This window comes from Diorhabda sublineata, chromosome 3 (genome assembly GCF_026230105.1).
Source record: "Diorhabda sublineata isolate icDioSubl1.1 chromosome 3, icDioSubl1.1, whole genome shotgun sequence".
NCBI lineage: Eukaryota > Metazoa > Arthropoda > Insecta > Coleoptera > Chrysomelidae > Diorhabda > Diorhabda sublineata.
The window spans coordinates 17,320,448-17,346,088 of record NC_079476.1 but is presented as its reverse complement, the minus strand read 5'-3'; the positions used below and the strand labels follow the sequence as shown (position 1 = coordinate 17,346,088).

The window sequence follows — 25,641 nt, the reverse complement described above, 5'->3', positions numbered from 1 at the left end:
CCTTAGCACCAAAAAATTAATGACAATACGTTGAGCAAGGTGATTGGCACTTGACGTTCACTCATGGTCGTAGCACACGACGAAAACTATACCATACGGTTAATAAGTGATCCAGCTAATACAATCGCTTTCGTATATTCCAGTTTTGGCACAAAAATGTAGGTCATTCAATTGGCAGCCACTACTTTTTGCGTTTTGAATTATCATAAGAAGCTCAAGATATTAAAAAAATTGTTATATATGGTGCCATTGAAGTTACGTTGTAGGTGATCTGCTTATTTTCCAACCTGCTGCATAGTCGATCAAAATTTGTTGAGGGTGTTTGATATGTCCACGATTGTTTGAATAGGATTTGCTTCCATTTCAGTTCTTAGCATGTCGTTGTCTAATTTTGTCATCGATAAGAATCAGAAAGATCAAAATTACCTAATTTGAACTAGAAGAATCATCTTAGGCATTCACAAACGCCTAATGCATTTAGATAAACCTATTCGATTTCAAACAGTTAGGACTACAAAGCTAGAATATCCAAAAATTGGAAAATTGGCAGTTTATGTACACGAAAAGTAAGAGGATACAGTTAATTCAGTTGAAACCTTTGAATAGACTTTACTTAAATATGTCTAATGGACTAACCAAAATGGTATTTTGAGCTATCAAACATTTTTATAGAACACTAAATGATTAATTAAACAAATGTAAGAGTTACTGGAAGAGCATACAAAAGGGAGGAAACAATAAGATTAGTTAAAACTTGCCCTTACTAGATGTTTGCTTCAAAAGGCAACTAAGGAGTTTTGAATGGAGTCAAACTTTGAAAAATCTCAAAAGTAGCTGTAAAAACGGAATTGAGCAGATGACAGAAGCGACTACTCAAACCATAATGGTGCTTTGAGTCCTGAAGCAATATTGTAGGTAACTGAATGAATCCGCAGAGCAATAATTGGAATTGAAACAAATAAAAGAGCATTTAAAAGGTAAGGAAGCGACTGGTGAACTGGTGAAAAAGTCATAATAATTTTAATACATCTTTGACACGACTTTAAAGTACAAAATAAGCTGACAATGACAATCAAATATCGACATATTAATATATCACCAATTTTTATGTTAAATCGAACAATAAATGTCGAATCATAGATTGATTTACAGTTAAAAAAAATTATTGGAAAAATCGAACAAACTCAACAAGTAGGTTGAATAAAGTGTGGTAAAAACATTCGATACCTTCAAATTATCCGGTAGTTCTGTTCTGCCTGCATAACCAGGATTCATAGTTATACAAACGTAACAAGTTGGATTTAATTTTATTTCCGTTCCCTCGAAATTGAATTTAGCTGCGTGTGCTCTAACAGCGGTTATTATTAATAATATCTGTTGAGCTACCACGGATAATACTTCGATGTCTATTCTGTTGAATTCGTCGAAGCAAACCCACGCGCCGCAAGAAGCAAGACCTAAAATTTAATTAAATGAACACAGTATAAAAATCTTCTATCATTAAAATTGATGCACGGGCTTATTGAATCTCATTAGTGTCCGTTTTTATAAGCCTCGACTTAAAAATGTCGTAACTTGTTAAAACTAGTCTCTAATGCTATGAAAAGTATACTGCTTCACTCTCTTCCAATCTATTTGTCTATTGACGACAAAGTACGTGTCGTTCCTTCTTAAGACATAATTGAAAACAAAAGTTAAAGCAACCGAATCAGCAGGAAAGATTTTGGTTCTAATCATTTTAATAGTGGAGAATTGACATCGTCCACCTGTGTGGTATATTAAAGTTACAAGGAAAATACTGGGAAATGAATCTAGTACCAGCACTCGCCGATTATCGGATTCCTTTGGACCCTTTTGAGATACCATAATCGCCATTCAAATTTATTGGGTAGCATCTATAAAACTTGTCGAATAGTACCACATGAAACTTCGTTACTTGTGATGAAAAATAGATAAAGTTGATAGTTATAGTTCGACAATCGTAAGTTGATAGTAGACCTTCTGTAACGAACTGCTCTCACATCGATACAAATACCTAATTTAATGTTACCGTTTCTAATTATTAACCTTTCTTACTATCTATCTGCGCTCCATTGATGTATGGGTTATATACTAAGTAAGAAACAATAACAGATATGTGTAACTCGAAATAAAGACATACTCACGAAAAAACAGACCAACAAAAAACATGGTACCAAACATACAGATTTACTTAACCTAAGAATTAAAAGTGATAATATGACAGTGATGAACACAAATATACAAACACATAGTTTAATTGCAACTTAGACCAACTGATCACGCGGAAATCTGGAGTCAGGCGGTGAATTTTACGGGCACCTGTTACCGTTAATAATAATGGATAAGAGGTATACATTACTGGTAAAGAGCCGTGGAGTGGAGATTCTATGTCCTCTATACTAAATAATACAGCCACCTGGTGTACAGACAGCTCCAGGATGAATGACTTCGCCGGAGCAAGCTTCTGCGAAGGACACCACCAGATAAACGAATTTTCCTCGCTTGGGAAACATGCTACCATCTTTCAAGCTGTGCTAGAATATCTGCACAAGATCTAGTGAGTGAGTTTACAAGATCCAGCTCGATTAGGCGCGGAGTCACTTGGATAACAAGAATAAAGACAAAGCGGACTCGTTCGCCAGATTGGGATCGGTAAATCTACAAATGGACCCAGAACCCATTCTTGGTGTGACCAAAAGTGTTGCTATCGATGGTCCGCTTGCAAGACAGGCTCTGCAGATATGGATAGAGACATCTAGTATGAGATAAGCTAAGGCACACATAAAGGGACTGCTCTACTTAAAAAGACGTGACATTCTACTGGTTAATTGACACGGTTAACTAAGAAGCCATCTCTACACTATGGGCATCATGAGTGACTGGGAATGCCTTTGGTTTATGAAGGAGGAAGATATTGCAAACCACGTCAAGACAACAGATTTTCTATGGCTTTATAAGTTTTTATAGAAACATAAAAGAAAACAACCATCAAAACTCTTACGAAAAGAAAACATAGACTTTTAAACTGCCAAAAATGTTAGAAGTAGCTTTAAAAATGTTCTGCTTACTCCCAGGATAATTTTTAGAGTTATGATTTAAAAATAGATTCTTTATTTGAATATCGGTAAATGTCACAAAAATAAAACTACACAGATATCAAAGATACTCACCTTTGTTTAATAATAATAAAGAATTATTTCAACAACCCACAATAAACTCAAAAATCGTTAATTACGATATTATGAACATTAAGTGACAGCAGCAAAGACTAAGTACAAGAGGACGGTGACGCGGGATTTAATAGTTTTATTCATCACTCATTTTCGTACGCTGTCAGTCTTGATTTAAAATAACCGTTTTTCTCTTTAGAATGGTATTCATAAGTCATTCGAGGCCAAAAATGTAGCAGGTTTACACTCCAAATCGACGATGTATTAAATATTTATCGGTAGCTTAAGTTGTAATTATGCTTCTAGACACTTAACTCCGAGTAGTTATTGCTTTACCTTTAAAAAATTTCCCCATAGCTTTGTAATCTAGTCCATCGGAACAATTGAACACCACACATTGCACTGCCAGAGCTTTAGCCAAATCTTTTGTAGTTTCTGTTTTACCAGTACCAGCTGGTCCTTCCGGGGCTCCATTTAAATGCAAGTGGTAAGCTCCAATAAGAGTTCTATAACACCTATCCGTTAACGGAGTGATTACCAATCGATCCGAATTACCTGAAATAAAAAATTTTATCTGAAATAAAAAGAAAACAATGCACGTCGACTAATCTCGGCGTCTCCTTTCTGTAATGATTTTCGCTTCTCTCAATCTACTTAAATTGATGGTATTTAGAAAAGGACAATGAGTGTGATTGCTTTGTTAGCTCTACAAAGTTTCACTTCAATAAAAACTTACCTAAATATTCGTAAGCGTATTTGACGGTGGCGTTGATGAGTCGTACCAACGCTTCATCGTCTTCCAAATAATATCGCATCTGAGATAACCATTTAAATTCTCTATCGTTGGTAACTCTTTCTTTGAACAGAGAATCAACCACGTCCTTAGCGTGGACGTCTATTACTATCAACGCTTTTATAGTTATCCTCGATAGATTAGTTAATGAAGGATCTCTGATCAGATTAACAATGTCTTGGAGTTGTTCTTTGAGTTCTTCTACAAGAAAATATCGATTTATATCTTGCCACGTGAATATCGATCTTTAATTTTCAAGTATTAATCAATAACGTTTATGCAGAAAGTGAATTATAATTTCTCGAGGGGAAATCAAATACAGAGTGTTTCAAAATAGATGCCTGCCTCTAATGGAAGAAACTTACCAAGTGGTAATACATTTAAAGCCATTGAACGACGTTGACAAAAAATTGGGAATGTAAGACCAAAAAAAAATAAGTTATGGTAGGCCAAGATCAACAAGAACCATTAAAAAACAAAATAATTTTCAAATTCAGTTGATTGTGATACTGCTGCGATGAGAATCTACAAAGCGGTATCAACCGTGAAGGCTTACGCTGGACGATTTTTCATGATTTGGGAAGAAGTCTCAATCAATATCAATGTGTAGAATCAATGATAGATGTCGACAAGATCGGCCAAAATCGGTTGTCATTCGGAGAGACATCGATACTGTGCGCTACATGATTGAAGAAAATTGGCATGTGACATGTAACAGATAGATAGAGACGTCTCTTATGATTTTGCATAAACATTTAGATGTGATATATTCCAGATGTATTCTGCATAATTTGACGTCAACAACTGAATATTTGAAGGAGGAACATCTCGTATTAAGGCCGGATTCCAGTATTTATCGCCTGACTTTTTCTTGTTCCCCATTGTCAGACAAAAGATACACGGGCAGCGTTTTTCGTCACCTCAAGACTTTCAGAGCTATATTAGCTTTAGAGTGGAAAAAATGTTTCCAAAATTGTACGTTTCTGCTTTTCTTTTCGTGAAAACCCTCGTAATTGATTGAGTAACCATTTTCTAAATCTATCGATTGGTAAAGACACCCGATTCAAAGCAACTACCCAAGAACGATTGTGTGGTGCGACAAATTTAAACAAGGCTGTCAGGAAATGAGCTTAAATCAAGAATTACTATAATTTTTTGGAAATAGAGATGAGCCACAATCATTCAATGTGACGAATTTTATGCTCCTTTAGCTCTGATAAAGTCAATGTCATAAACCAAATTCTAGAGGATAATTATAGTCAAACACTACATAAACCTCTATACCTTTCGAAGCTGAATCCAACTGCAAAAGTTTGGGCACTAGTAATAAATAAAATAGCAGCCATTAACAACGACAGAGTAGATTCCCCTACTTCAAGATCCACCATAGCAACTTTTGCTGATGACACTGCTGTGCTATCATCTCGCACTGATTCACCAACATCCCACAAGATTAATAGTAGTTATAGAGGTCTAGCCTGGAGAAAACATATATTTACAAAACTAGGAATGAAACTCGTCGACTGTAATGGCTTAATGGCCGAAAATAAAAATAGTTTATTGATAACAAAATTGTGTCATATAGAGGATTGCTACTTAAGTTTTGAGATCAAATTAAAACAAATATTTATAGTGGGATATGGCATAATTGCTTTCCAAAATATTCCCCATTAAGATTAATACACTCCTGAATGCATATGAGCATTTTTTCCACTCCGATTGAGGTTCCACCGCTTCTTCAGATGTCAAGAAAACGTTGACCTGGTAATTTATTTTTGATCTACAGAAATAAGAAGAAAAGGATTTGTGGTGCCCTTTAAGTCAATTATTTTATTCTTTTCTATCTCTATCTATGTATACACCCTGTACGCTAACTGTTAATTATTTATAACCAGGTCACCTATGTTTTGGTGATATTGCAATTTACTGTCTACGTAGGTAAACTATATTGTAATTATGAACCAATATTATGTGTCATCATTCATTGTAAAAGGTAATTCCAAACTATTAAGACAATAGAGAAATGGTGAAGTTCAATCGCTGTTTAATTTCTACCCCTCGTTATGGCCCGACATTACAGATTGTACGGCGGATGATCCATTAATTCGATTTTTTTTATTGTTCCTAAACGTTTTTGTTTGATGTGTGAAAACTCTTATAGTCGTGGTGGGTGCGATTAGTTTCCCTGAACACATCTGGCGAACATCTACTGGTTTACCATTCAGAATTGACCGTTTTACGTTGATCTAATGGAAGAAACAGGCGACTATTCCCTTCAAAACAACTTTTGTTGAAATTGTCTGACTGTCTGACGCGCGTTTCGATAACCAAGTTATCGTCTTCAGAGACTGAAGGTGATTTAAAATCAAATGACTTGACTTACTTGTTTTATACTAAATTTTCATTTCTCCAGCGAAAATTAATCTCCGCGGGAAAACCTCCTTGGCGGAAATCTTCACATTCATTCCTTGACTACTAAACTATAAAGTGGGCTGTAAGGAGTTGGCCCTTTGACCCTATTTAAGCTACTCTTACATCTAGCGATTTCAATGCTTCCAAATGCATCCAACAGTTATGTTCTATCGTAAGGATAAAATACCAAATTTGGAAAAGATTGGTATATATGAAATTGACTGTGGTGATTGTGACGGAAAGTACATTGGGCAGACTAAGACATACGTTTTTGTCTGGTTTAAAGAGCACATAGCTCAAGTAAAATATGGAGCAGCCCGAAAATCAGGTATTGCCTATCACTCTCCTGTCTCAATCATGAGGGACAAAGGGCCAATTCCTTACAGCCCACTCTATAGTTTACTAATCAAGGAATGAATGTGAAGATTTTAGTTTACCTTCAGTCTCTGAAGACGATAATTTGGTTAGCGAAACGCATGTCAGAGAGTGTGTGTTGGTGTAGTAGTGGTGTAAACAGTTTATTCAGTATAAATATAGCCAACGGTTCAAGAAATTCCCATTCCCATACAAAAACCTCTAGAATGAGACTCAGATTAAGATTCACCACAACTCATCCATCCATTCACATCAAACGTTCATTGCTTATTAGATCAGACGACGGATATGCGACTGCCCGCCTGGATATCACGAAATTACTATTGTTTCTCTGTCTTGTCAATCTTGATACACTTTAGGCAAATCAGCAAGTGTTAATCCCTTAACGATTAAAATCCAGTTAAACATAAAATGAACATACAAGTGTAATGTTTGAATGTGGTAATAGAAACGAACAAATTTTGATTTAATGTTTTAAAAGTATACATCCAACTTACCTAAAAATGTTTTAACATTCATATCTTCTTCTCTATTTAACGCCAAATGTACCTTATGCGTCCAATGCATTTGAGACACACATAATACCACTTGCCCTGGCCATTTTTGTACCCATTGGGTTCTCGCTAACACGAAATAGTTTTTGAAACTTCTCAGAATTTGATCTCTCATCGATATAATCATCTGTTCCTCTACTAGAACCAACCATTTTTCAACGCTACCTCCAGCGTCTTTAGTATTAACGATACTTTTAAAATTGACTTTCTCTTCTTCTTGACTGTACATCGCCAAAATTTCCAAGTTCTCGTTAAACTGTAATCTATTAATGGCTTCGAAACATTTCTTTAGATGCGGTTGAACTCTAAGAGGATCTTTAGTTTCGGAAAGTATTTCCAACATCTCGTCGTTAGATAAGAAAAAGAATCTTGGGAAAAACAATCTTTTTCTCTCGAGATAATTAGTGACACCGTCGTTGATTTTGTCGAGGAGTTCGATGCAGTGTTGCATTGTTTCTAATACTCCAGGAGCTCCAGCTGCTTCATAAACTCTCGGATCTCTGGTCACCACATCCATGTATCTTTTATAAGTATCGTTTACCTGGAAATTGAGCAAAAAATTACTCTGCTCGACAGTGGTTTTGTTCACAATTCCTATTATGGTAACAATTGTCTAAAATTTACTCTTGTTTGTTTAATATCAGGTTTGTTTTGAAAAATTGAGGAACCACGAATAAAATAGAAACTTTTTTTTATGTTTTCGGGGCTTCTTCTGTATGCATCGTCTTTGGTGCTTATTCGCTTTGTTTAAACTTAGCAAACCCCTTCTCATTGGTGCATTTTCCTATCGCACAATGCATCCTTATCAAATGACACCAACTCAAGAGCTCATGAACGACGATTTCAATAAGAGAACGTTTTTTTGTAAATAAATGATCCGATTAAATCATGTTTTATTTTGTGATTAGAGTACATTTACACTTCACGGTCATGTTAATCGACAAAATTTCCGCTTTTGTGATAATCGTCACTGGATGAAAGAACATACCCCAATTTCATTGATGGCAACTTGAATGGAGATAAATACTTAGAACTGCTTCAAAATGTCGTGGCAACTTATATCCTGATCCAACAAACCTGCGAATACAATATAGTTCGAGCAAGATGAAACACCGCTTCATTACCAAATCAACGTCCGGCAGTATCTTAACGAAATTCCTCTAAATCGGTGGTTAGAGAGACCCGGATAAATAGAAAAGCCAGCACGATCTTCTAATCTGACGCCATCAGACTTTTTTTGTAGGGATTTGCCAAAAATATTAAATATAAAGCTCTGGTTAGACCATTCACGTCTGGTATTAGATTTTTTACATCGACATTAATCTATTTTTACATTATTAAGAAATAATTTGTGAAATAAAATAATTTTCTATTTTTTAGGTCAATTTTTGTATCAAACCTGAAAACACTTATTATTTCCGAAACAGTTGCAGAAAGGTATAGAGCATTGAGCATTAATTCTATTTAGAATTTTCAGAGAACTCAAAATAATACATTTGAAACTGTTTAAGTATTTTTCTCAACACTCTCATTGTTTATTAACGAATTTAATCTATTTGACTGTTCCACAACGTATAAGTGGGTTGCTACTTAAGTTTTGAGATAGAAAAATAAAAAAAATATATTCATTATTGGATATGTTTTTATATTTATCAAAATATTTTCCATTAAGATCAATTCCCATACTTTTGTATACGTTCGAATCAAAGCATTTTTTCCATTCCCATTGAGGTACCTCCACATGTGATTTGAATTCATTAACGACTTCTTCAGGTATAGACCTTCACATCACAATTTATTTTTAATCTGCGGGAATAATAAGAAATCATTGGGTGCCAATCAAGGCAGGCGGATGACCCATCAATTCGATGTTTTGACTGTTCAAAAACGTTATTGTTTGAACTAATGTGTGTGAACTAACATTGTCGTGGTTTTTCGCGATTGATTCTCCTGGTGCTGGAACTGACCGTTCTACGTTGCTCTAAAGAAACGGTGGAGACATGTCGAGACAGCCATGGATGACCATCACAAAATTCATACAGCAGCAAAGGCCAAGCACGATTGAATCCGCAAAACCAGGCTCAAGATGGTGCTTAGTCACATCGAAGTCGAAGCGAGTCATAAAATATAATCGATTGAATTCAATTTTTTGACCAAAGTGAATGTTTTGTAAACATCTGTATCTGTAAACAACTCAATTAGCATTCGTATGACTACACGTTCTGTGTACGTCACGTACATCAGTATTGCCATATCTCGAAGCTGAAGTAGCAGCCCTCGTATTAGAATTAATATTTAGTAAATGACAACATATCAAGATTTACTCGCAACTACTTAAATATTTTCAAAAAATAAGATCTCAGCTGTTCTGCAGTATGAGGGGTCTGAGAGTAGAGATCACGTAAAGTTCATAATCACGCAAAATCATGACTGATTAAATAAATGTTATAATATCAAGATCCTAATTGTTCAAAATATGAATTCTTAAAGATAAGAGCACTTTTAATACTTTCATGAAAGGTGAAAACTAACCTCTTTAAATAAATTTCCTTCTTCCGGCATTTGCGCCACAATATCCTTCGAAGAAAAAATGGGTAACAAATAAAGCCATTGACTTTGCACTTTTCCCCATACATCTAAAGTACTATTAATTCTAACAAGCCGATCGTAAAAAGTTCGAACTTCAGTTTCGTACGGCTTGACGAAAATCGAACCACGCATAGTTAAAGCTTTCAATATGTGATCGTCCAAAATAATTTGGATATCATCCAAAGCCGTCAATATATTTATGTTAGTTTCTTTGAATTGTCCTACTTTAAATAGGATTTCTTGCCATTCGGCTTGTATCTTTTGAAGGTTTCTATATAGTTCACGTTCTTTCGTTGCTCCCGAACTGATTACATCGTATTTATCAAGATCCCCTTCCAAACCTACCATGAAAATTTATTAGCGAAAGTATAATGATATTTATAATCTGTCTAAAGTCAATTTGAATCGATATATTTTTAATAACGTGAATATTAGTATACCAAATGTAATGAAGACACATGGAGTGTACGGGAAAATATGTATTCGAGTGGTTTAACCGTTTGAAATGACCCACGGCCATCTACAAAGAGGAAATCAGACATGATTGACGAAATGACGAAAGAATTCAAAATTAGCGAGGACACGGTTTGCAAATTCGTGCATGAATATTTAGTTAAAAGAAAGACCTGTTCCTATAATAAAGGGAAGCCGATGAATATTTATTTACCATGTGTGATTGAGACACATCCTTCGAATCATTATCATGGAGTATAACACATGATGATACCTATAATGGAATGGTCTATCAGGAATTAGTTCTTGTGGGTCCAACCGTAAACGTCACTCACAATTTTAAAATGACTGCTTCGACTACAGTTTCTTAGGACTGGGCAATGGGTCTAGCTGCACAATAACACGCCTCTTTACTTTGCAATCAATATACGCCAATTCTTTGTTTATGTTAAAAGCAAACCGTATGGAGATGTCTGTGGATATTGATATTGAGCTTCTGTAGGTTGTCGTGTTCGGGAAAGACTTGCCTTGGTAGCTTGCACTTCTCCAAAGTTTCTCCAAGGAGTCCCGATAAATTGACGTTCTGGGAATCTTAAGACGAACTCGGTCTTCATGGGCCAGGTCTATATGTCGCGTAGGTCTTCCAAAAACTGCTCTAGTTATGAATATGCTGGACAGCTCGGAAAAGTGTCTGCCGTGGTAAAACAGAGTCAGGTCGGCGACGTTTAATCTATGTTCTAAGCTGTCCAAGTTTCTGATCAGCTGAGGGCCTATAAATCGAATTGCTCTCTTCTGTATTGAGTCCAACATCCTTAGGTTAAGCTTGGAAGCCGAGTTCCGAATGTGCGAGCAATACTACAAAGACGGACCGATATGAGCCTTGTAGAAACTGTTGCGGAGTATATAACTCTTTGTGATGATGGTGATATTTTATATCCATACAAAACCAAAGCCTTCTGACTAAAAACAGCAGTCTGGGTCTTTGCTGCATTAAATTTAATGATATTGCTTCCACGTCACTCTACAATGTTTTCAAGATCGGTATTGATGGTTGTGATCTGTTGCCGTCTACAGATTTGGGTGTTAGCCTAGTTTATTGTGGCGGTTGATTTAAACGACGTCTTCAGTGCGCTATCGTCGGAGAAACTATAGATTAAGTTTAGTTTTGTCGATTAAATCGTTAATGTGAAGGAGAAACAAAGTAGTACACCCCTGAACTGGTTCCTGTGGACTTCTTTATGTTTCCCCTCATGTAGGAGGTCCTAAGAGGGACACGTTTTGCCAACGTATTGAACCTCCAAATACATTTGATATCCTTTCTGCGATCGATTCCGACAATTTTCAGAAGCATTATGAATATTGTCAAAAGTGTTTTATGTACAATGATCAATAAAGGTAATTCAATTGTATCTTTTGTTCTATTTCATTCATCTAGCTTTCCAGACAGACCTCATAATCGACTTCATTATCAACACAATTTTACCAGTAAGCAAAAAGGAATAAGATATCTCGAGATGGCATTTTGGACATTTTTTTCCTATTAAGAAAATGTTGTAGCGATTAGAAAACTCGTATACGCTCAGAAGTACTTTAGTAATTGACAATCTCGCATAAACCAGGCTTTATATAGAATAATTATGATATATTAGATCGGAAAGTAATGTCGTGTCTGCGCATGTCAATATTAGATCGTGACTTGCCATTGTGTACTTCTAAATAGTGTTAAAAACATTACTTTCCGGTTCCCATTTGTATATAACAAGCTTACCCATCTGAGTCAATTTGAATAAGGTAGTACCGGCATTAGGGGTGAGATCGAAACCAGCCAAAGAAGACATTTCCTTCCAATGCCTTTTCATTAAAGCGTCATTACACATGATCCGCATCATTGTCATCGCCGGTCTAAAATCTTTAATAGCTTGTATCGCTTGCGCGGTTAATCTCAACGGAGAAGGCCACGCGTTCGTATCGGGATCATCGACTGAACCGAAAAACCGCAATTCATCGTCATTCGAGGAAATCCTAAAATACTTATCTATGGTAACAGTATACTTTTTTTAACCAATTGCTTTTAATATTTTTATTACACAGTTTATTCACGTTTAAAGACAGTCAATAGTCACTATGGACTAAATCCGTAAAGAGGGTGGATGTGGAAACACTCCTAGTTGTTCATAGTATAATTAAAAAATCTATGGGCTGACAAACCTTCATCTAACATCAACTGTTTGACGATTTCGTAAATTTATTCATGTCTATAAGGTTTCAAAAGATTTAATTCCTTGCTAGACTTGCTTTTGTGACCAAAATGTGATTGGATTCGCCAGATTGAGATAAGAAAAACCACCAATGGGCTCAGAATCCATTTTTATTTCATCTCTCGGTAGTAAAACAATATCACACCTAGCGTACGGCAAGCTAAAGTCATACTGTCTTACCAATTAAATTAACCACTTGAATGGAGGCCAAATTCGACTAGTGGCTGACCTTGCAACCGAATCTAAGAGGCCTTTTTAAGTTAGACGATCTGGGATTCCGCTGATGCGTGTAAGAAGAAAAAACAGCAGACTATGTCGTCAATGAGTGTCCAGTACTCACAGCGAGCTTCAAACTTATGAACAGAACTTACAGTTTATCCAAGGTTCAAGGCAAGGTGTCTTCAAGGAAAACCTCGGTGGTTTTAATCGCCCGCTAACCTAACTTTTGACAATAATTTACTATAAAATCAGTAATTCAATACAGTACACTGCGCTCGTTAATTTAAAGCATTGTTGTAATATTTAATTCCAATGTCATTAGCTCTCATTTTCTACCATTTTATTAATGAACTTCTTATAAATATAAATGGTTTTTCAATATACCCAAACTTGTAATTGTATTCACATCAATAAATTCGAAACTTACCTACATTTCAATCTATACGCTTTCTGTATTTTTAATAACTCTTTCATGTAATCTTCTATAACATTTTCGGTGACCGAGAAATCTAAAAATTCAAAAGGACCATATAAACAGACATCTATGTGCCGTTGTATGTCCATGCACATCTTAATCAAATGAAAAAAAGGATACACGAATTTTTCAACATCTTCTATTTGCTTAAACGGCGCCACATTGAATCCAAGCACGCGTTGCTCTTTGTTTATCCATATAATCTTCGAACGAAGCTCTTTGATCTTAACCAAATGACATTTGATTTTGAATACATAATCTCTGCATCTAAAAATATTAATATTTTGATGTGAAATTATTTTCCCCAAGTAGCGAAATCTATTGGAAAGAACTATACGATTGAATCTACTTCTGTTTGAATGGTTTGTAAATATCGTCACACAGATGCGTACTCTTATACGTTTTCTCAATACTTCAGAGCTTCCAAGCAATTCATATTCATCGTAGAATCAATGTTTTTGCAATTGCTATCCGAGTTTCAACTTCCTCGTCGCAATCCCATTTTTCATTTAACATAAATCCAAGGTATTTAAATTTATTGACTCTATGTTATTTTCATTGGAGTATATAATACTGAATACTCTATTTTTGGAAAATGATTACTTATGTTTTATATCAATACAATATTTACAAGCCTCGTATTTGCCAAGTTTTGTATTATAAATGTATGAAAAATCAGGTATCGAAGACTAGATACCTCTCGATGCCCTCAAATTTCTAACAAAAATTTCTGAATTAATAAAAAAAAACCTGTCCTTGTAGAAATTCTTATATCGAATGTTTCAAAAGCTAATTCTTCTTTTTTATCATTCATGGCAAGCTCTTACCTATTATAATCATCCATATCATCCAAAATTTTTAACAAAGGCAGTAATATGATAGTCTCGGCGTTGACATAAGCTATTGTTTTCTGTAATCGTTCTTCGGCTTCGAATTTTAACTGTTCATACATAAATGAATAATGTTCGAGGATCGTTTCAATATTTTGAAGCCATAGGACCGTTGTAGTATTTAAATCCATATGGTCTTTATTAATAGTTCCAAATTCCATCAGCTGTGTAAGATCGTACAGCATTTTCTGTATTCTCTCTCTTAATTCCAGCAATAATTCGGTTTTCACCCAAACCATATATTGTCCTGGAATGGTTAAATATATAACTTACAAATAATCAAAGAATTAGTTCAAATATTTAAAACATTGATTTTTTTAAAACAGAAATATTAATACCATTTGATTAAGAATACAAGAAAAAATTCAAGTGACAAATTAAAGTAACAAAATCAAGTTGGAAAGCAATTTTGAAAACAATTAAAAGTTTGTTCCTAAAAAAAAAATAATAAAGACAGTATCCAAAGACAAATTGCGGTTTGCTTTTGAAAAAGGCATATCGTCGGCCTAATTATGATCCACCCATATCCCAAAATATCAAATTTTCGTTTTTTTTTTTTGGTGTTATAACAATTTAATCATCCCACATTTATGTTCGAAAGCACGTAACTCGAAAAAAACTAGTTTTAGACGGAAATTTCATCACCATTCACCTACGAAGAAAAGAATATTTCTTTTTGCAAAATTTCCATCTCCAAAGGTTTTATTATTCCATGAGGTATGTTTGTGAAAAGCAGCAGGTGGTTTTGTTCACTTTTCTAGTGTTAACTCTTTTGAAACACATGTCTGATTCAATGAGATAGATTACCAAGACGAATATAAAGAAAAACTCATCAGTTAAGAAGTTCTAAGCTAGAAGGTCAAACTATAAAAATAAAGCAAACAAGAATGAAGAACAATTTAATCTCCAAAGATTACCAAGACAAATATAAAGAGAAGCTCATCAATTAAGAAGAAGAAGAACTAATAATATCCAATGACTTCTGCTCATTTTATGACAGCGTAATTTTTGAATAATATTATTAGACCAATTTTTGATTTATTATTAGCTTATGATTTGTTGATTGATATTTTTAATTGAAGTGTGGCACAAAAATTTGCCTTCATCAACGCCACTACTTTTCTTCGAGGATGCATGTACCTAGAAAACCTCAAGAAGTCCGATCAGTGCTCGACGGGCATGCTTCTCATGTAAATTCATTCGAAATGTTGTAGTTTGCAAAATCTAATTGCATCATCATATTATGCTTACCAGCTATATCACATATCATATTCAGCATTTAAACAGAAGCTTTTTTAAACCGTTGAAAACGTGTCGATTATAGCTTAGAAATAATGTTGGACACCGTAGTACCATATACCAATTTTGTGAGATGTGTGAGTGTAAGCTGAGGAAAGACAACTACTTTATAAAATTGATGAAAAAACCTCTCCGGCAATAAATGTAAACTATTCATTCAAAAACCAACAGATATTACATACCAAATGATAACGCGCAACCATCAGCGCTTAAAATCATTAATAACAAAATATTGTCCATCTTTCCAGAAAAAATATGCTGCTAGAAAACGAGCTAAACAAGTAGCGACTATTTTAACTTTTTCCAGAGTATCTGGAAAATCGCAAAGAAAAGGAGAGAAAGGCCCGAGATAAATAAAAAAAGACTGCAAAGGAAAATAAAAAGGTTTTAAGATAATGAAGAGAAGAAAAATGCAATTTTCAAACAGCTAAGATGAAAAAGTAATTTTAGTGAAAGAGAAACTGAGGATTTTGATGAAAGTTTGTACGTCGGGTGTGGGAAGACTATATACAGACTAAAAGGAAGATAAAATGGATTAAATAAATACACTGCAACATGTTGTTACACGAAGACCGTACATTTTAGAGCGACTTCTGTCAAAAGTGTGGAAAACAATAAAAGCAAAAAAACACTTAAGCATTGAGTATACCTAATTAATTTCACAATAGCCATCACTCCCTGAAGGTGAGGGAGAGATGGCCTTGCCACTAATTTTCAGCTTGTTCCTTTTTAAAATTTATACCTTGTTTTTCATTAAAATTAACCAAATTATGATATACTACAAGGGTGGTTCAAATATAAACTGGAATTTTGCCAAATAAAATTAAATTATCAAGTTACAGAACTGAATTTTTTTCTAAATAATCTCCTAACACTCCGCCAACTGTCGCTGGTGATGACCATCAGCATCGGAAGCTTTCGGATGCCTTTTTCGTAAAAATCACACGACATGCCATGTAACCATTCGCACACGAAGAAATCTGCCTCTTTCAATGGACTAAATAAATAATAGTCGCATGGCTACAAATCGAGACTATTAGGAGGGTTTTTCCAGTGTTCCCCAACCCAATTCGTTCGTTTCCATCGCAAACCGAGCTGCGCGTGGTTTGACGTTGTCTTGCAGCAATATCACACTTTCGATTGGAATATGTCGTTTTGCTATGTAGACAAGTTTATCAGGATTTTACAATAAGAGTGCACGTTCACAATTCGTCTCAAGTATCAAAACACGATAAAGAACACCTTCCTCGCTGATAGTGTAACCTTCGCTTTAAATGGTGCGCCTTCTTCTGTCTTCCTCCACCCCAGAGTCGCGCGTTAACTCTCCGGAATATAGTACTGTACCCAAGTCTCGTCTATTGTGAATATTCTGCAGGAGACGCGTGCAAACCAGCGTGTGAATTTCTGCTCAGAATTCAGAAGTCATCTGGCTAAAATTGTGCGGTAATCGAGCTGTTCTGCCATATCGCGTACAGTATCGCGTCGGTCTTCCAAATTGAGTTTTTTTTTGGCGTTCTCATCGGTCACACTCCTCAAAAACTTCTGACCTGCGAGCATTTCATTCTTAGGTACTACCAATACAAGTATCTATTCAGCCCCAGTAACACTGTTTATGTCAATACTGACATCTCCCATTCCAAGCCGTCCAAATGACCTTCAAGCCCGCCAAATGATTAGTACTATCGAATCAAACATCTCCGCTGCCAAAGAAACTCTTCTCATACCCTGGCTCCTCGCATTAAAACTCAAAGGGAAACTCCCCTATATGCCATTTTAGCTGCTAGCAACTGCACACGGAGACCTCTCTGAGATATACCTCAACTTCTTAGACAATTCTCCCATAACCATTAGATAAATCCCTACTCTCACAGTTCTTCAATCGTCGGTGCTTCAGATTTTCTGTAATCTGGTGAACCTCAGCTGTATCCGCCCACATCCTAACCACTAATTTTCTCAAACCAGAAAAACAAAACAAAAATAATAAGAAATAACAAAAAATATCCCGAAACATGGACTTTTTTAGACTGGAGCTTACTTTTCTTCTTCTTTAAACCCCGTCTGGTCAGTCTGAAGCAAACCTATCACCACAACCCCCGCTCTGCAGAGAAGCAATTCTATCAGGGCCAATTCCAATGAACCTTCCTCTCCATAAAAAATTTCCTCCTCCCACCTAAAATATACCCAACGAATCTCTTTTTTTTACTCTATATACATACCTTGAGCAATGAGTTCTTCGCTGTTATGTAATTTGCGTAATGCATCTTGTCTGATATTTTCGAAAGCCAGACAAATATTTTCGTTTTCATTTATATGTATCTCGCATATTTTATTAAAAATATCTTCGATGATAATCGATAATGATTCTTTCATAGATGCCACGTATTCCGATAATACCAATTGACCTATACCGAAATATTCACTCCCCAACATAGAACTAGCCTTGGATATATAATTTCGGAAATGGCGTATCTGCAAACATCCGGTTTCGAAAACTTTCTCATTTTCTTCTTCCATATTAAAATCCAAAAACATTTCCTTAAAATCTTCGACTATATTACGAAGATATTCGTCTATAGGTATAAACATAGCAATTATATTATCCCCCAACTGATTTAAAGATTCTTCGTAAAATTCGTCGGTAATATTCAAATGTGTCAATTTATCCGGATAATTTTTTATTTTCAGTACCTCAAGAACGGGAAAATTGGTACCCAAATCGACTAATTTCGAAATAAAAAGACTATATAGTAAAATGATGTCCTGTTGATTGGGATGCATGTACAAATTTTTGCTATATTTCAAAGATAACTGTAGATACGGTATCAAATTTTCGTCTTTAGTTACTTCTATGATATGTTTTATTGTATTTTGGATAAGTAAACTCATATAAACCGAAACGAGTCCTGTACAAACTTTAAGAAGATGTTTGTAACTATCTTGATCCAATTTACTATTATCCGATTCGACTATTTGACAAACTTTGTCGTAAAATTTTAATAAAAGGTTCTCAGAATCTCCAACTAAATGATTAAATATATCGTCCAGCTCTTCTAAAGTATGCGGTTTCACCCTAAAATTACCGAGATTGAACAATATTTCAGGTAGATTTGAACAGACGATGAAAATCTTTTTCACTAGCGGATGTTGCAGCAAGTATTTTGTTCGAAATTGTTTTCTCGTCCAAAGGTAAATCGAATAATTCGGTGTTTTTCCAAGATATTTGTAAGGTTCTAGAACAAATCTTTTTATATCAGGATCGATCGGCTTCGATTTCAAGTTCACCTGAAAATAAACAATTACTACGATACGGATATTAACCATACATCACTTTAAATCAATCGATTAGTACGTGCCTAGACAAGCGAATGAGATAGAAACTAGATTGTAGATTGTTTTGGAGAGTCGTTTTGGATTTGCATCCCTCTGCAGCTATACCTAGAAGGTATTTTATACAAGACTCTACATAGATTTGTTCTACATCCTTCAAGGTACTTAAATCTTTTAACGAAATGCTAAAAGATTTAAGTACCTTATGTTTCTGGTCATCTTGAAAAGCTCTTCAAACTTCTCAGCTGATATGGTTATAAGTCTTCAGGATTATCTTAGTGTTTCTCCAGTTAGACTTCATCTGATTCTTTAGCCATTCCTTCAGTTTGTTATTGATGTGGCATCTCGTGAGGCCACAGAAGGGTTCTGGTCTAAAGTGTGTCCCCTTTTAGCAAGGCTGTCTTCTTCCTTTTTTCCTGGTATACCCTGGTGATCTGGAAGCCGCTTTAGGGTTACTTTGTTTTTATTAGCTATTGCTTTATGGCTTTTTCACACTTCCACACTAGTTTGGATGTGCTTAGCTTTCGGGACTTTCATGATTCATGAACTTGATTATCTGGAAGAATGTATAATTATGTGCATGTTAGAGACGTTTCTATCCAAACATTCCTGAGCACATGATGTTTCTAGAGGTACAGAGAGCTTGCATTTTGGTCTAGAAATTCCCAGTCTAACTCCTTATACAAGCTTCGAACTGTCTGTGTACCAGAAAGACACATTTCAAAGTTTTGGAAGATTTTTGTTAACCCATGATTAGAGGTTGTTAAATACCACTTCGCTATACATTTGATCCATTGGTTTGTCACGGCATTCTAGCTTTATTAGCTCTAGAATCCTTAAATGACTATCAAATTTTCTAGCTTCAGTTTTACTGTCTGGATTAGCCTCTGGGCGTCGCTAAATGCCTCTTTCTTCCCTACGAGGCAGGTTCATTAGCGCTATAGTAGGGCAGGTTGCGATTGCCCCTTCAATACCTAGACAGCATAGCCTTTAAATCTTGTTTTTCTCTGAGCTGCTCTTTGTGCAGTTTTTGACAACCAAACGAGCGCTACGTATGGGATCGTGGGTTTGATGACTGTCTAGTATATCCAGAATACAATTTTAGGCTCCCCATGTCTTGCCACCAAGCTTGTGACAAATCCATATAGTCGCAGGTACTTTTGCAATTACCTCGTCGACGTGCTGGTTCCAAGTAAGTGTTTTACCCAGGATGACTCCTTGATAGTATTTTGCTTCATTTGAAATCATTAATTCAGTTCCATAACGGATAGGTGCGCTTATATTCGTCTTCCTTCTCCTTGTAAATGGGACCAGTGATATTTTACTGGATTTGATCGAGAGTTGTTCTTAATCACTCCAGTTTTAGATTGTGTTGAGGGCCGTTTGCATCAAGGCAGAGATTATACCTTTATGCTTGCCCTAGACCGTAGTGCCATCTCTTAACAAAACGCAGAAGTAATCTTTTATTTTTGTTGAGAACAATAGAATATTCTATGCGCTTCGAGTCTCGACTAGAATCTTCTTTATCGATATAAAAGGTGTGCGTCGACTCGACGTTGGTCAGTTGAATCGAGTGATCGACGCTATACGGTCGGAGAAAGATTTTAATTTTGTTATTGTAATTTGATACTGAATGCAGAGTATTTCGACACTATAGTCCGAAACGAATCCAGATATGCATTGTTCCAAGCCATCCTACAAGTCAAAAGATTTGGAAACTAATAAGAAAACGAACGTTCAGGATTAAGAAATATTTCGAATCGCTTCTGACAGAATAAAGATTGCCTTGATGATCGCCAATATTCATCACGAGTGGGCACCACAAGGAAAAGGAGATAAAGAGGAATTGCTACAAAAAAGAAAGCTCTCTACTAAAAAGCACGTAGTAATCTATTTTCCAGATTTACTTACACCAGCCAAATGAGTAATTCTTATGAAGTCTTCTTTTGCTTCTTCCATTATCTTCGGTATAACCCATGGGAATTTTTTTTCGAGACCTCTAGCGGCAACTTTATTTGTGATACAACGCCCTTGAAATATGGACATAGGAGTAGAAGGGCACAATTCCGCCTTGGCTCTAATTTTTTTATGGGAATCGTCCATTCGGGGAACTTGAGGGTATAATGGCGTAAGACGATGTTTGAACTCTTTAATTTTCTCCTCTTTCACAAACTCTGCCTGAAAATAAAATTACAAGATACAATATCAGATATGGATGAAAGAGAGGCTTTGTTTTAGTTAAATTGGGATATATTTAGTGCAACATGACCCTAATATAGGAGTGTTTCCCATGCACGGCTTGAGTTGGGATGTTTCCCGCAATGAAAGATGAAGCTTCAATTTGATCCTCACACCAGATGCAAATTACGCTCTATAATTCCTTTTTTTGGGTGCAAAAAAGTTCCCAACTGTGTGAGGTTTATGGGAAAAATTGTGAGAGTGCAGCATGTGCGCAAATGGATGACAGACATACAGACAACCAGTGATTGTAAAAGTCGAAGACTGTCTAAAAGCATGCCAAAGTTTGTTTAAGCTGGGTCTCGAAAATGCGGACGGATGACAACAAACGGTAACCTGTAGAAGCGGCCCACGAATTTCTTCATGCCTACGAAGCCGATGGCGAGAAATTTCTGGTTACTGTTGTTACTGGGGACAAGACCTGGGTCCACTAACTGCTAACGGAATCAAAAAAGCAATCCCGTTAGTGGAAACATCCAAGCTAGCCGAAGCAGAAGAAGTAAATTCTATCTGCCGGCAAAGTAATACCAAGTGTCTTTTGTGGCCAGAAAGGGTTGTTGTTGTGCAAATTCCTGTCTACGGGCACAATAATTAATGTGGATCGCAACTTAAGACGTTGAAGAACCTTCGGCGCGCGATTCAAAATAAGAGTAGAGACAGGCTCACAATTGGAGAGCGTATCTATCAGGACAAACGAAAACAAATACTTGGGAAAGACGCAAATCAACCGTTGAAGAACTGAAAGAAGAGGTTTTCCGCTATCTGCGTGACGTTGCCGTGGACTTAGGCATAAATGTTATTGGTTGAAAATAAAGGTAACTTTAATTTTTCTAAATTTATATTATTCAATGCCAGTAATCATGTTTTTCATTGTGAAAATTCTTATTTTACGGACCTCATAGTTTAATTTTAATTTTGGAAGGAAAACTCCACTAGCTTTCTTTCTATAACTAACTCACTTATATCATTGTTGAGCAGAAATTATGCGTCCAACTCCTTTACTTAGCGTCCTACTTTAATTTAAAAAAAAATTGAGTGAAAAATATAATGATTTTCAAAATTTTACATATCTAGACTTATGATAACAAAATAATTTATGTTTTACTTGAAATTGAAGCAGCTTTTCCCTCTTTTTCTTATTAATTTTGAACTTATTCATAAGTTCTTCTGAAAGTTGTGTGGCAATTAGTTCTTCTAAAATTTGCGGTTGACGTAAGTCTTTTTCTGTGAAATTACATGGTTTTTTCCTACGATTCGTATTTTTGTCCGTATTACTTGCTTTCTTTCTAAACATTATAATATATTAATAATAAATTATGTGAAAATTATTAATTATTGACAGTAAAATAACTTCACTATCAATTAACTGTCAATCGGAGGCAAAATAATCAAGAAAAAAAAGAAATCTACTATTATAGAACTTTGCAGACAATTTTTTATTCGATTCTATGTTTCAAATTACAACATTCTTTAACCAATCGATTAGTCTCAACAAAATATTCATGCAAAAAACAAAACATTATTGCAGTGTAGTATCAGGGAGAGAGAAGAGCTGCCGGATTGAGTTGGTCAAACAAATGCAGTCAATGCAGAACGCTCTTTTGAATTCAGACAAGCGCTGTATTGAGAAATCTAATGAATTATCAAAAACAACTTATGCCCATTCAAAAATGACCACCGTGGGGTAAATAAATGCTTTTTCCGTAAGTTTCCAAAGACCCTGCCACAAGGCATGGGACGGTCTGCTTTCTACAATCCCAAACAATCCAATTTTCTGCTGTCACAAATTACAACAAGCGTGTAGCCATCATATGAAAGCTTCCATATTTCTAATATTGCCAAAAACAACGATCATATTAAATCCAATTAATATTTCTTTAATCTTTTGAATTGGTATATTGCTCGGCTTTAATTTTTTTGGTTCGTTACTAATGTTTCACAATTTCTTAACTTAAGAACCTACTCAGATTTTATTCACCTAACGAAATGACATTTTGTTGAGAATTGATCAAATTGACAGCTGACCCGACATATCTCAACCTTGACCCTATCGTTACCTCACTCAATTTTGTTTTATAAAGAGTCAAAGCTGGTAACCTTGTTCATGTTAATTTTTAATTTAGTTAATTTGGCAGGCGATAAGCATTTTGTGATATATTTACGCGACAGCGAAAAAGCGAAATGGCGACAGGCAAACGTGCTTCAATTTGTAATCTCAAGAATTGTTAAGTATCGAGCAACAATCCAACGATTGTTTAGCAAGAGTTTTGTTAATCTAAACAAGTATTGTCAAACGAATCAAAAGGTACCTTTTGAAACTCTGTGCAATAAACTGAACATTTTGTCTACTTTGGACTTCATCATTTCTCAACAAAAAACCCAAACCCACTTAAAATAACAATACTTTTCACTATAAAGTGAAGTAATTTCGCGTAATTTGTGACGTTAGAAGACAGTCTGTTAGATTTGGTTAAGTAGACCTTCTATGCTTCGTGGAAGAATCCTTACTACGTTTCTGTGTGGTTTGTAAAGTTACTTGTTGAATTTTAGATCTTATTATTCCCAGGTTTATTGCAAAAGGACTTCTTGAGAATTGCTACTTGAGGAAGTAAAAATTTCCTCTCGGAAACGTGGCTCTGTTGGGTTTTTTGTTTTCGACTATACAGTCGTGTGCTACTAAGTGTAGATAAGCGGCAAAAATAATCTGAAAAGCAAGTATATTGGAAAATTTTGAGAAATGAATAATATTCTGACTAAAGCTTTTTTCTTCTAATGAAAATATCAACATTATATTATGAATTTACTGTGTTCCTGTTGAACCAAAACCGCCTTCCCCACGTTCGGTGTCATGAATTCCTTAACTTCCTCTAACTCGAGGTAGAAGATCCTCTCACAAATCAACTGAGCAATACTATCGCCACTTTTAACTCCGAACTCTTTATCTGAATGATTAAATAAAACATCTTTCAAAACACTCCGGTAATCTTCATCTATAACTCCACCCCCACATATATGAAGTTCTTAACAACTAACCCCAATCTCGGGGCGATTTTTCCACTACAACCTTTAGATAATTCGATTTTTAACCCAGTGTCTACTAAGGCTTTACCCCTGGCAGGTACAACGACGTCGTACGCACTTTTTAGATCATACCCAGAGGCTTTTATAGACCCTTTAATTGGTGGATAAGCTTCCTCAACTACTTTAGTGTATTTTAAAGAAATTTTATTACCGATTGATTTTTGATGTTGTGTTTTGATTATTCTAAAACTACCTCACTACTCAAAAGGACGCTAAGAGCTCTTGAAGACGTCCGTCTTTTTCACCGGAGAACGGATCGTCAATAAACGACTATACTTGTATACATATATTTTTTTACCGGATGGATGTTACCTGGGGCTGCCGTTTTAGATGCGCTAGTTAATGGTTTTGAACTGGTAGTCAGACATTACGCACGTGTGAAATTAATAATAAAAAAAACTCGTATTGGCCTACTATTTGTACAAAAAGAAACAAATAGAAATAGAAAAACGTAAAAGATCATTGCGGGTGCATCCTATATTATTGGAAAGGGAAGAATATGGTGCAATTCATACACTTTTCAGGCAGTTGGAAGAAGATGAAACTGAATTTTAAAATTACTTTCTGATAAAGGAAGAAACCTTTCAACTTTTATTAACAGCAATATATGTATAATAAAATAACACAAAACAGGCAATATATTCGGCAGCGTCAACACGCACCTATACAATGTAGTGGATGACCGCACTTTCTTACGCTATGTCCACGGGTGCTGTGGTGCGATAAAACGCGATTTTAAACATAGGTGCCAAATTATAGTACGTCGGATTAGTCCAACAACGATGGCTACGACGACAACACGTTCGATATTATTTATAGAAAACAGTTTATTGAAACTGAGATTATTACCGAAGCTGAAAAAAAGGCGTGAAAATAGAAAGACTACTCATAGAATCTATAGAAATAGGGTAGTTTACGGTGAATTTGACCATCTAAATCTTGAGTTACGAGTAGATGAAAGTGCTTTTCGCCAGTACATCAGAATAGCAATAAAAACATTTGATTATATTTTTGAAAAAATACGCAGTGTCTGTTATCATTGCACAACGAATTTTCAAAGACCGATTTCTATCGAAGAAAGGCTTTTGTTAACCTTAAGGTAAGTAATGTACAGTAGGATATTTATTTTTTAGTGTTTTTATTATAATTTGCCGATTAACAGTTTAATTTAACCAAAGAGGGTACATATTCTGAAAATGAGTTGCCAAATAGGTTGAGTCTGCAGATGACGGAGGTGAAGAAATATTCGAATAGGTCGACGAGGCCACTGATGATACAGCAGTTGAGTAGTGATGACGAAAATGAATATTTTCGGAGTGAGAACTGGTAGACGCAGGTGACATTTCTTGGATTAATATGTCTTGGAATTTGTTTCTTACACGTAGTTGCTGCAGCGGATCCATTTTTTGGAAATATGGCAGGAGGGACCTCAGGAATAGAGAATTCTCGTCTTCCGGTGTTTCAAGTAGAGCAAGTTTTTTTGCCTC

General features: G+C 35.5%; 1 protein-coding gene across 1 annotated transcript in view; it reads right to left on the bottom strand.

The window, feature by feature from the left end:
• LOC130441683 (dynein axonemal heavy chain 7) overlaps positions 1 to 22,367 on the bottom strand; it is a 77,277-nt gene extending 54,910 nt beyond the window's left edge. The window contains exons 1-12 of the mRNA XM_056775466.1: positions 22,179 to 22,367; positions 20,747 to 21,013; positions 17,725 to 18,790; positions 14,147 to 14,456; positions 13,272 to 13,586; positions 12,798 to 12,800; positions 12,136 to 12,389; positions 9,858 to 10,255; positions 7,269 to 7,866; positions 3,928 to 4,185; positions 3,528 to 3,746; positions 1,228 to 1,457 (exon numbers count right to left, since the gene is read on the bottom strand). Coding sequence (XP_056631444.1) covers positions 1,228 to 1,457; positions 3,528 to 3,746; positions 3,928 to 4,185; positions 7,269 to 7,866; positions 9,858 to 10,255; positions 12,136 to 12,389; positions 12,798 to 12,800; positions 13,272 to 13,586; positions 14,147 to 14,456; positions 17,725 to 18,790; positions 20,747 to 21,013; positions 22,179 to 22,367 — 4,107 coding nt within the window. The remainder of the gene's footprint in view (positions 1 to 1,227; positions 1,458 to 3,527; positions 3,747 to 3,927; positions 4,186 to 7,268; positions 7,867 to 9,857; positions 10,256 to 12,135; positions 12,390 to 12,797; positions 12,801 to 13,271; positions 13,587 to 14,146; positions 14,457 to 17,724; positions 18,791 to 20,746; positions 21,014 to 22,178) is intronic.
• Between the last annotated feature and the right edge of the window lie 3,274 nt (positions 22,368 to 25,641).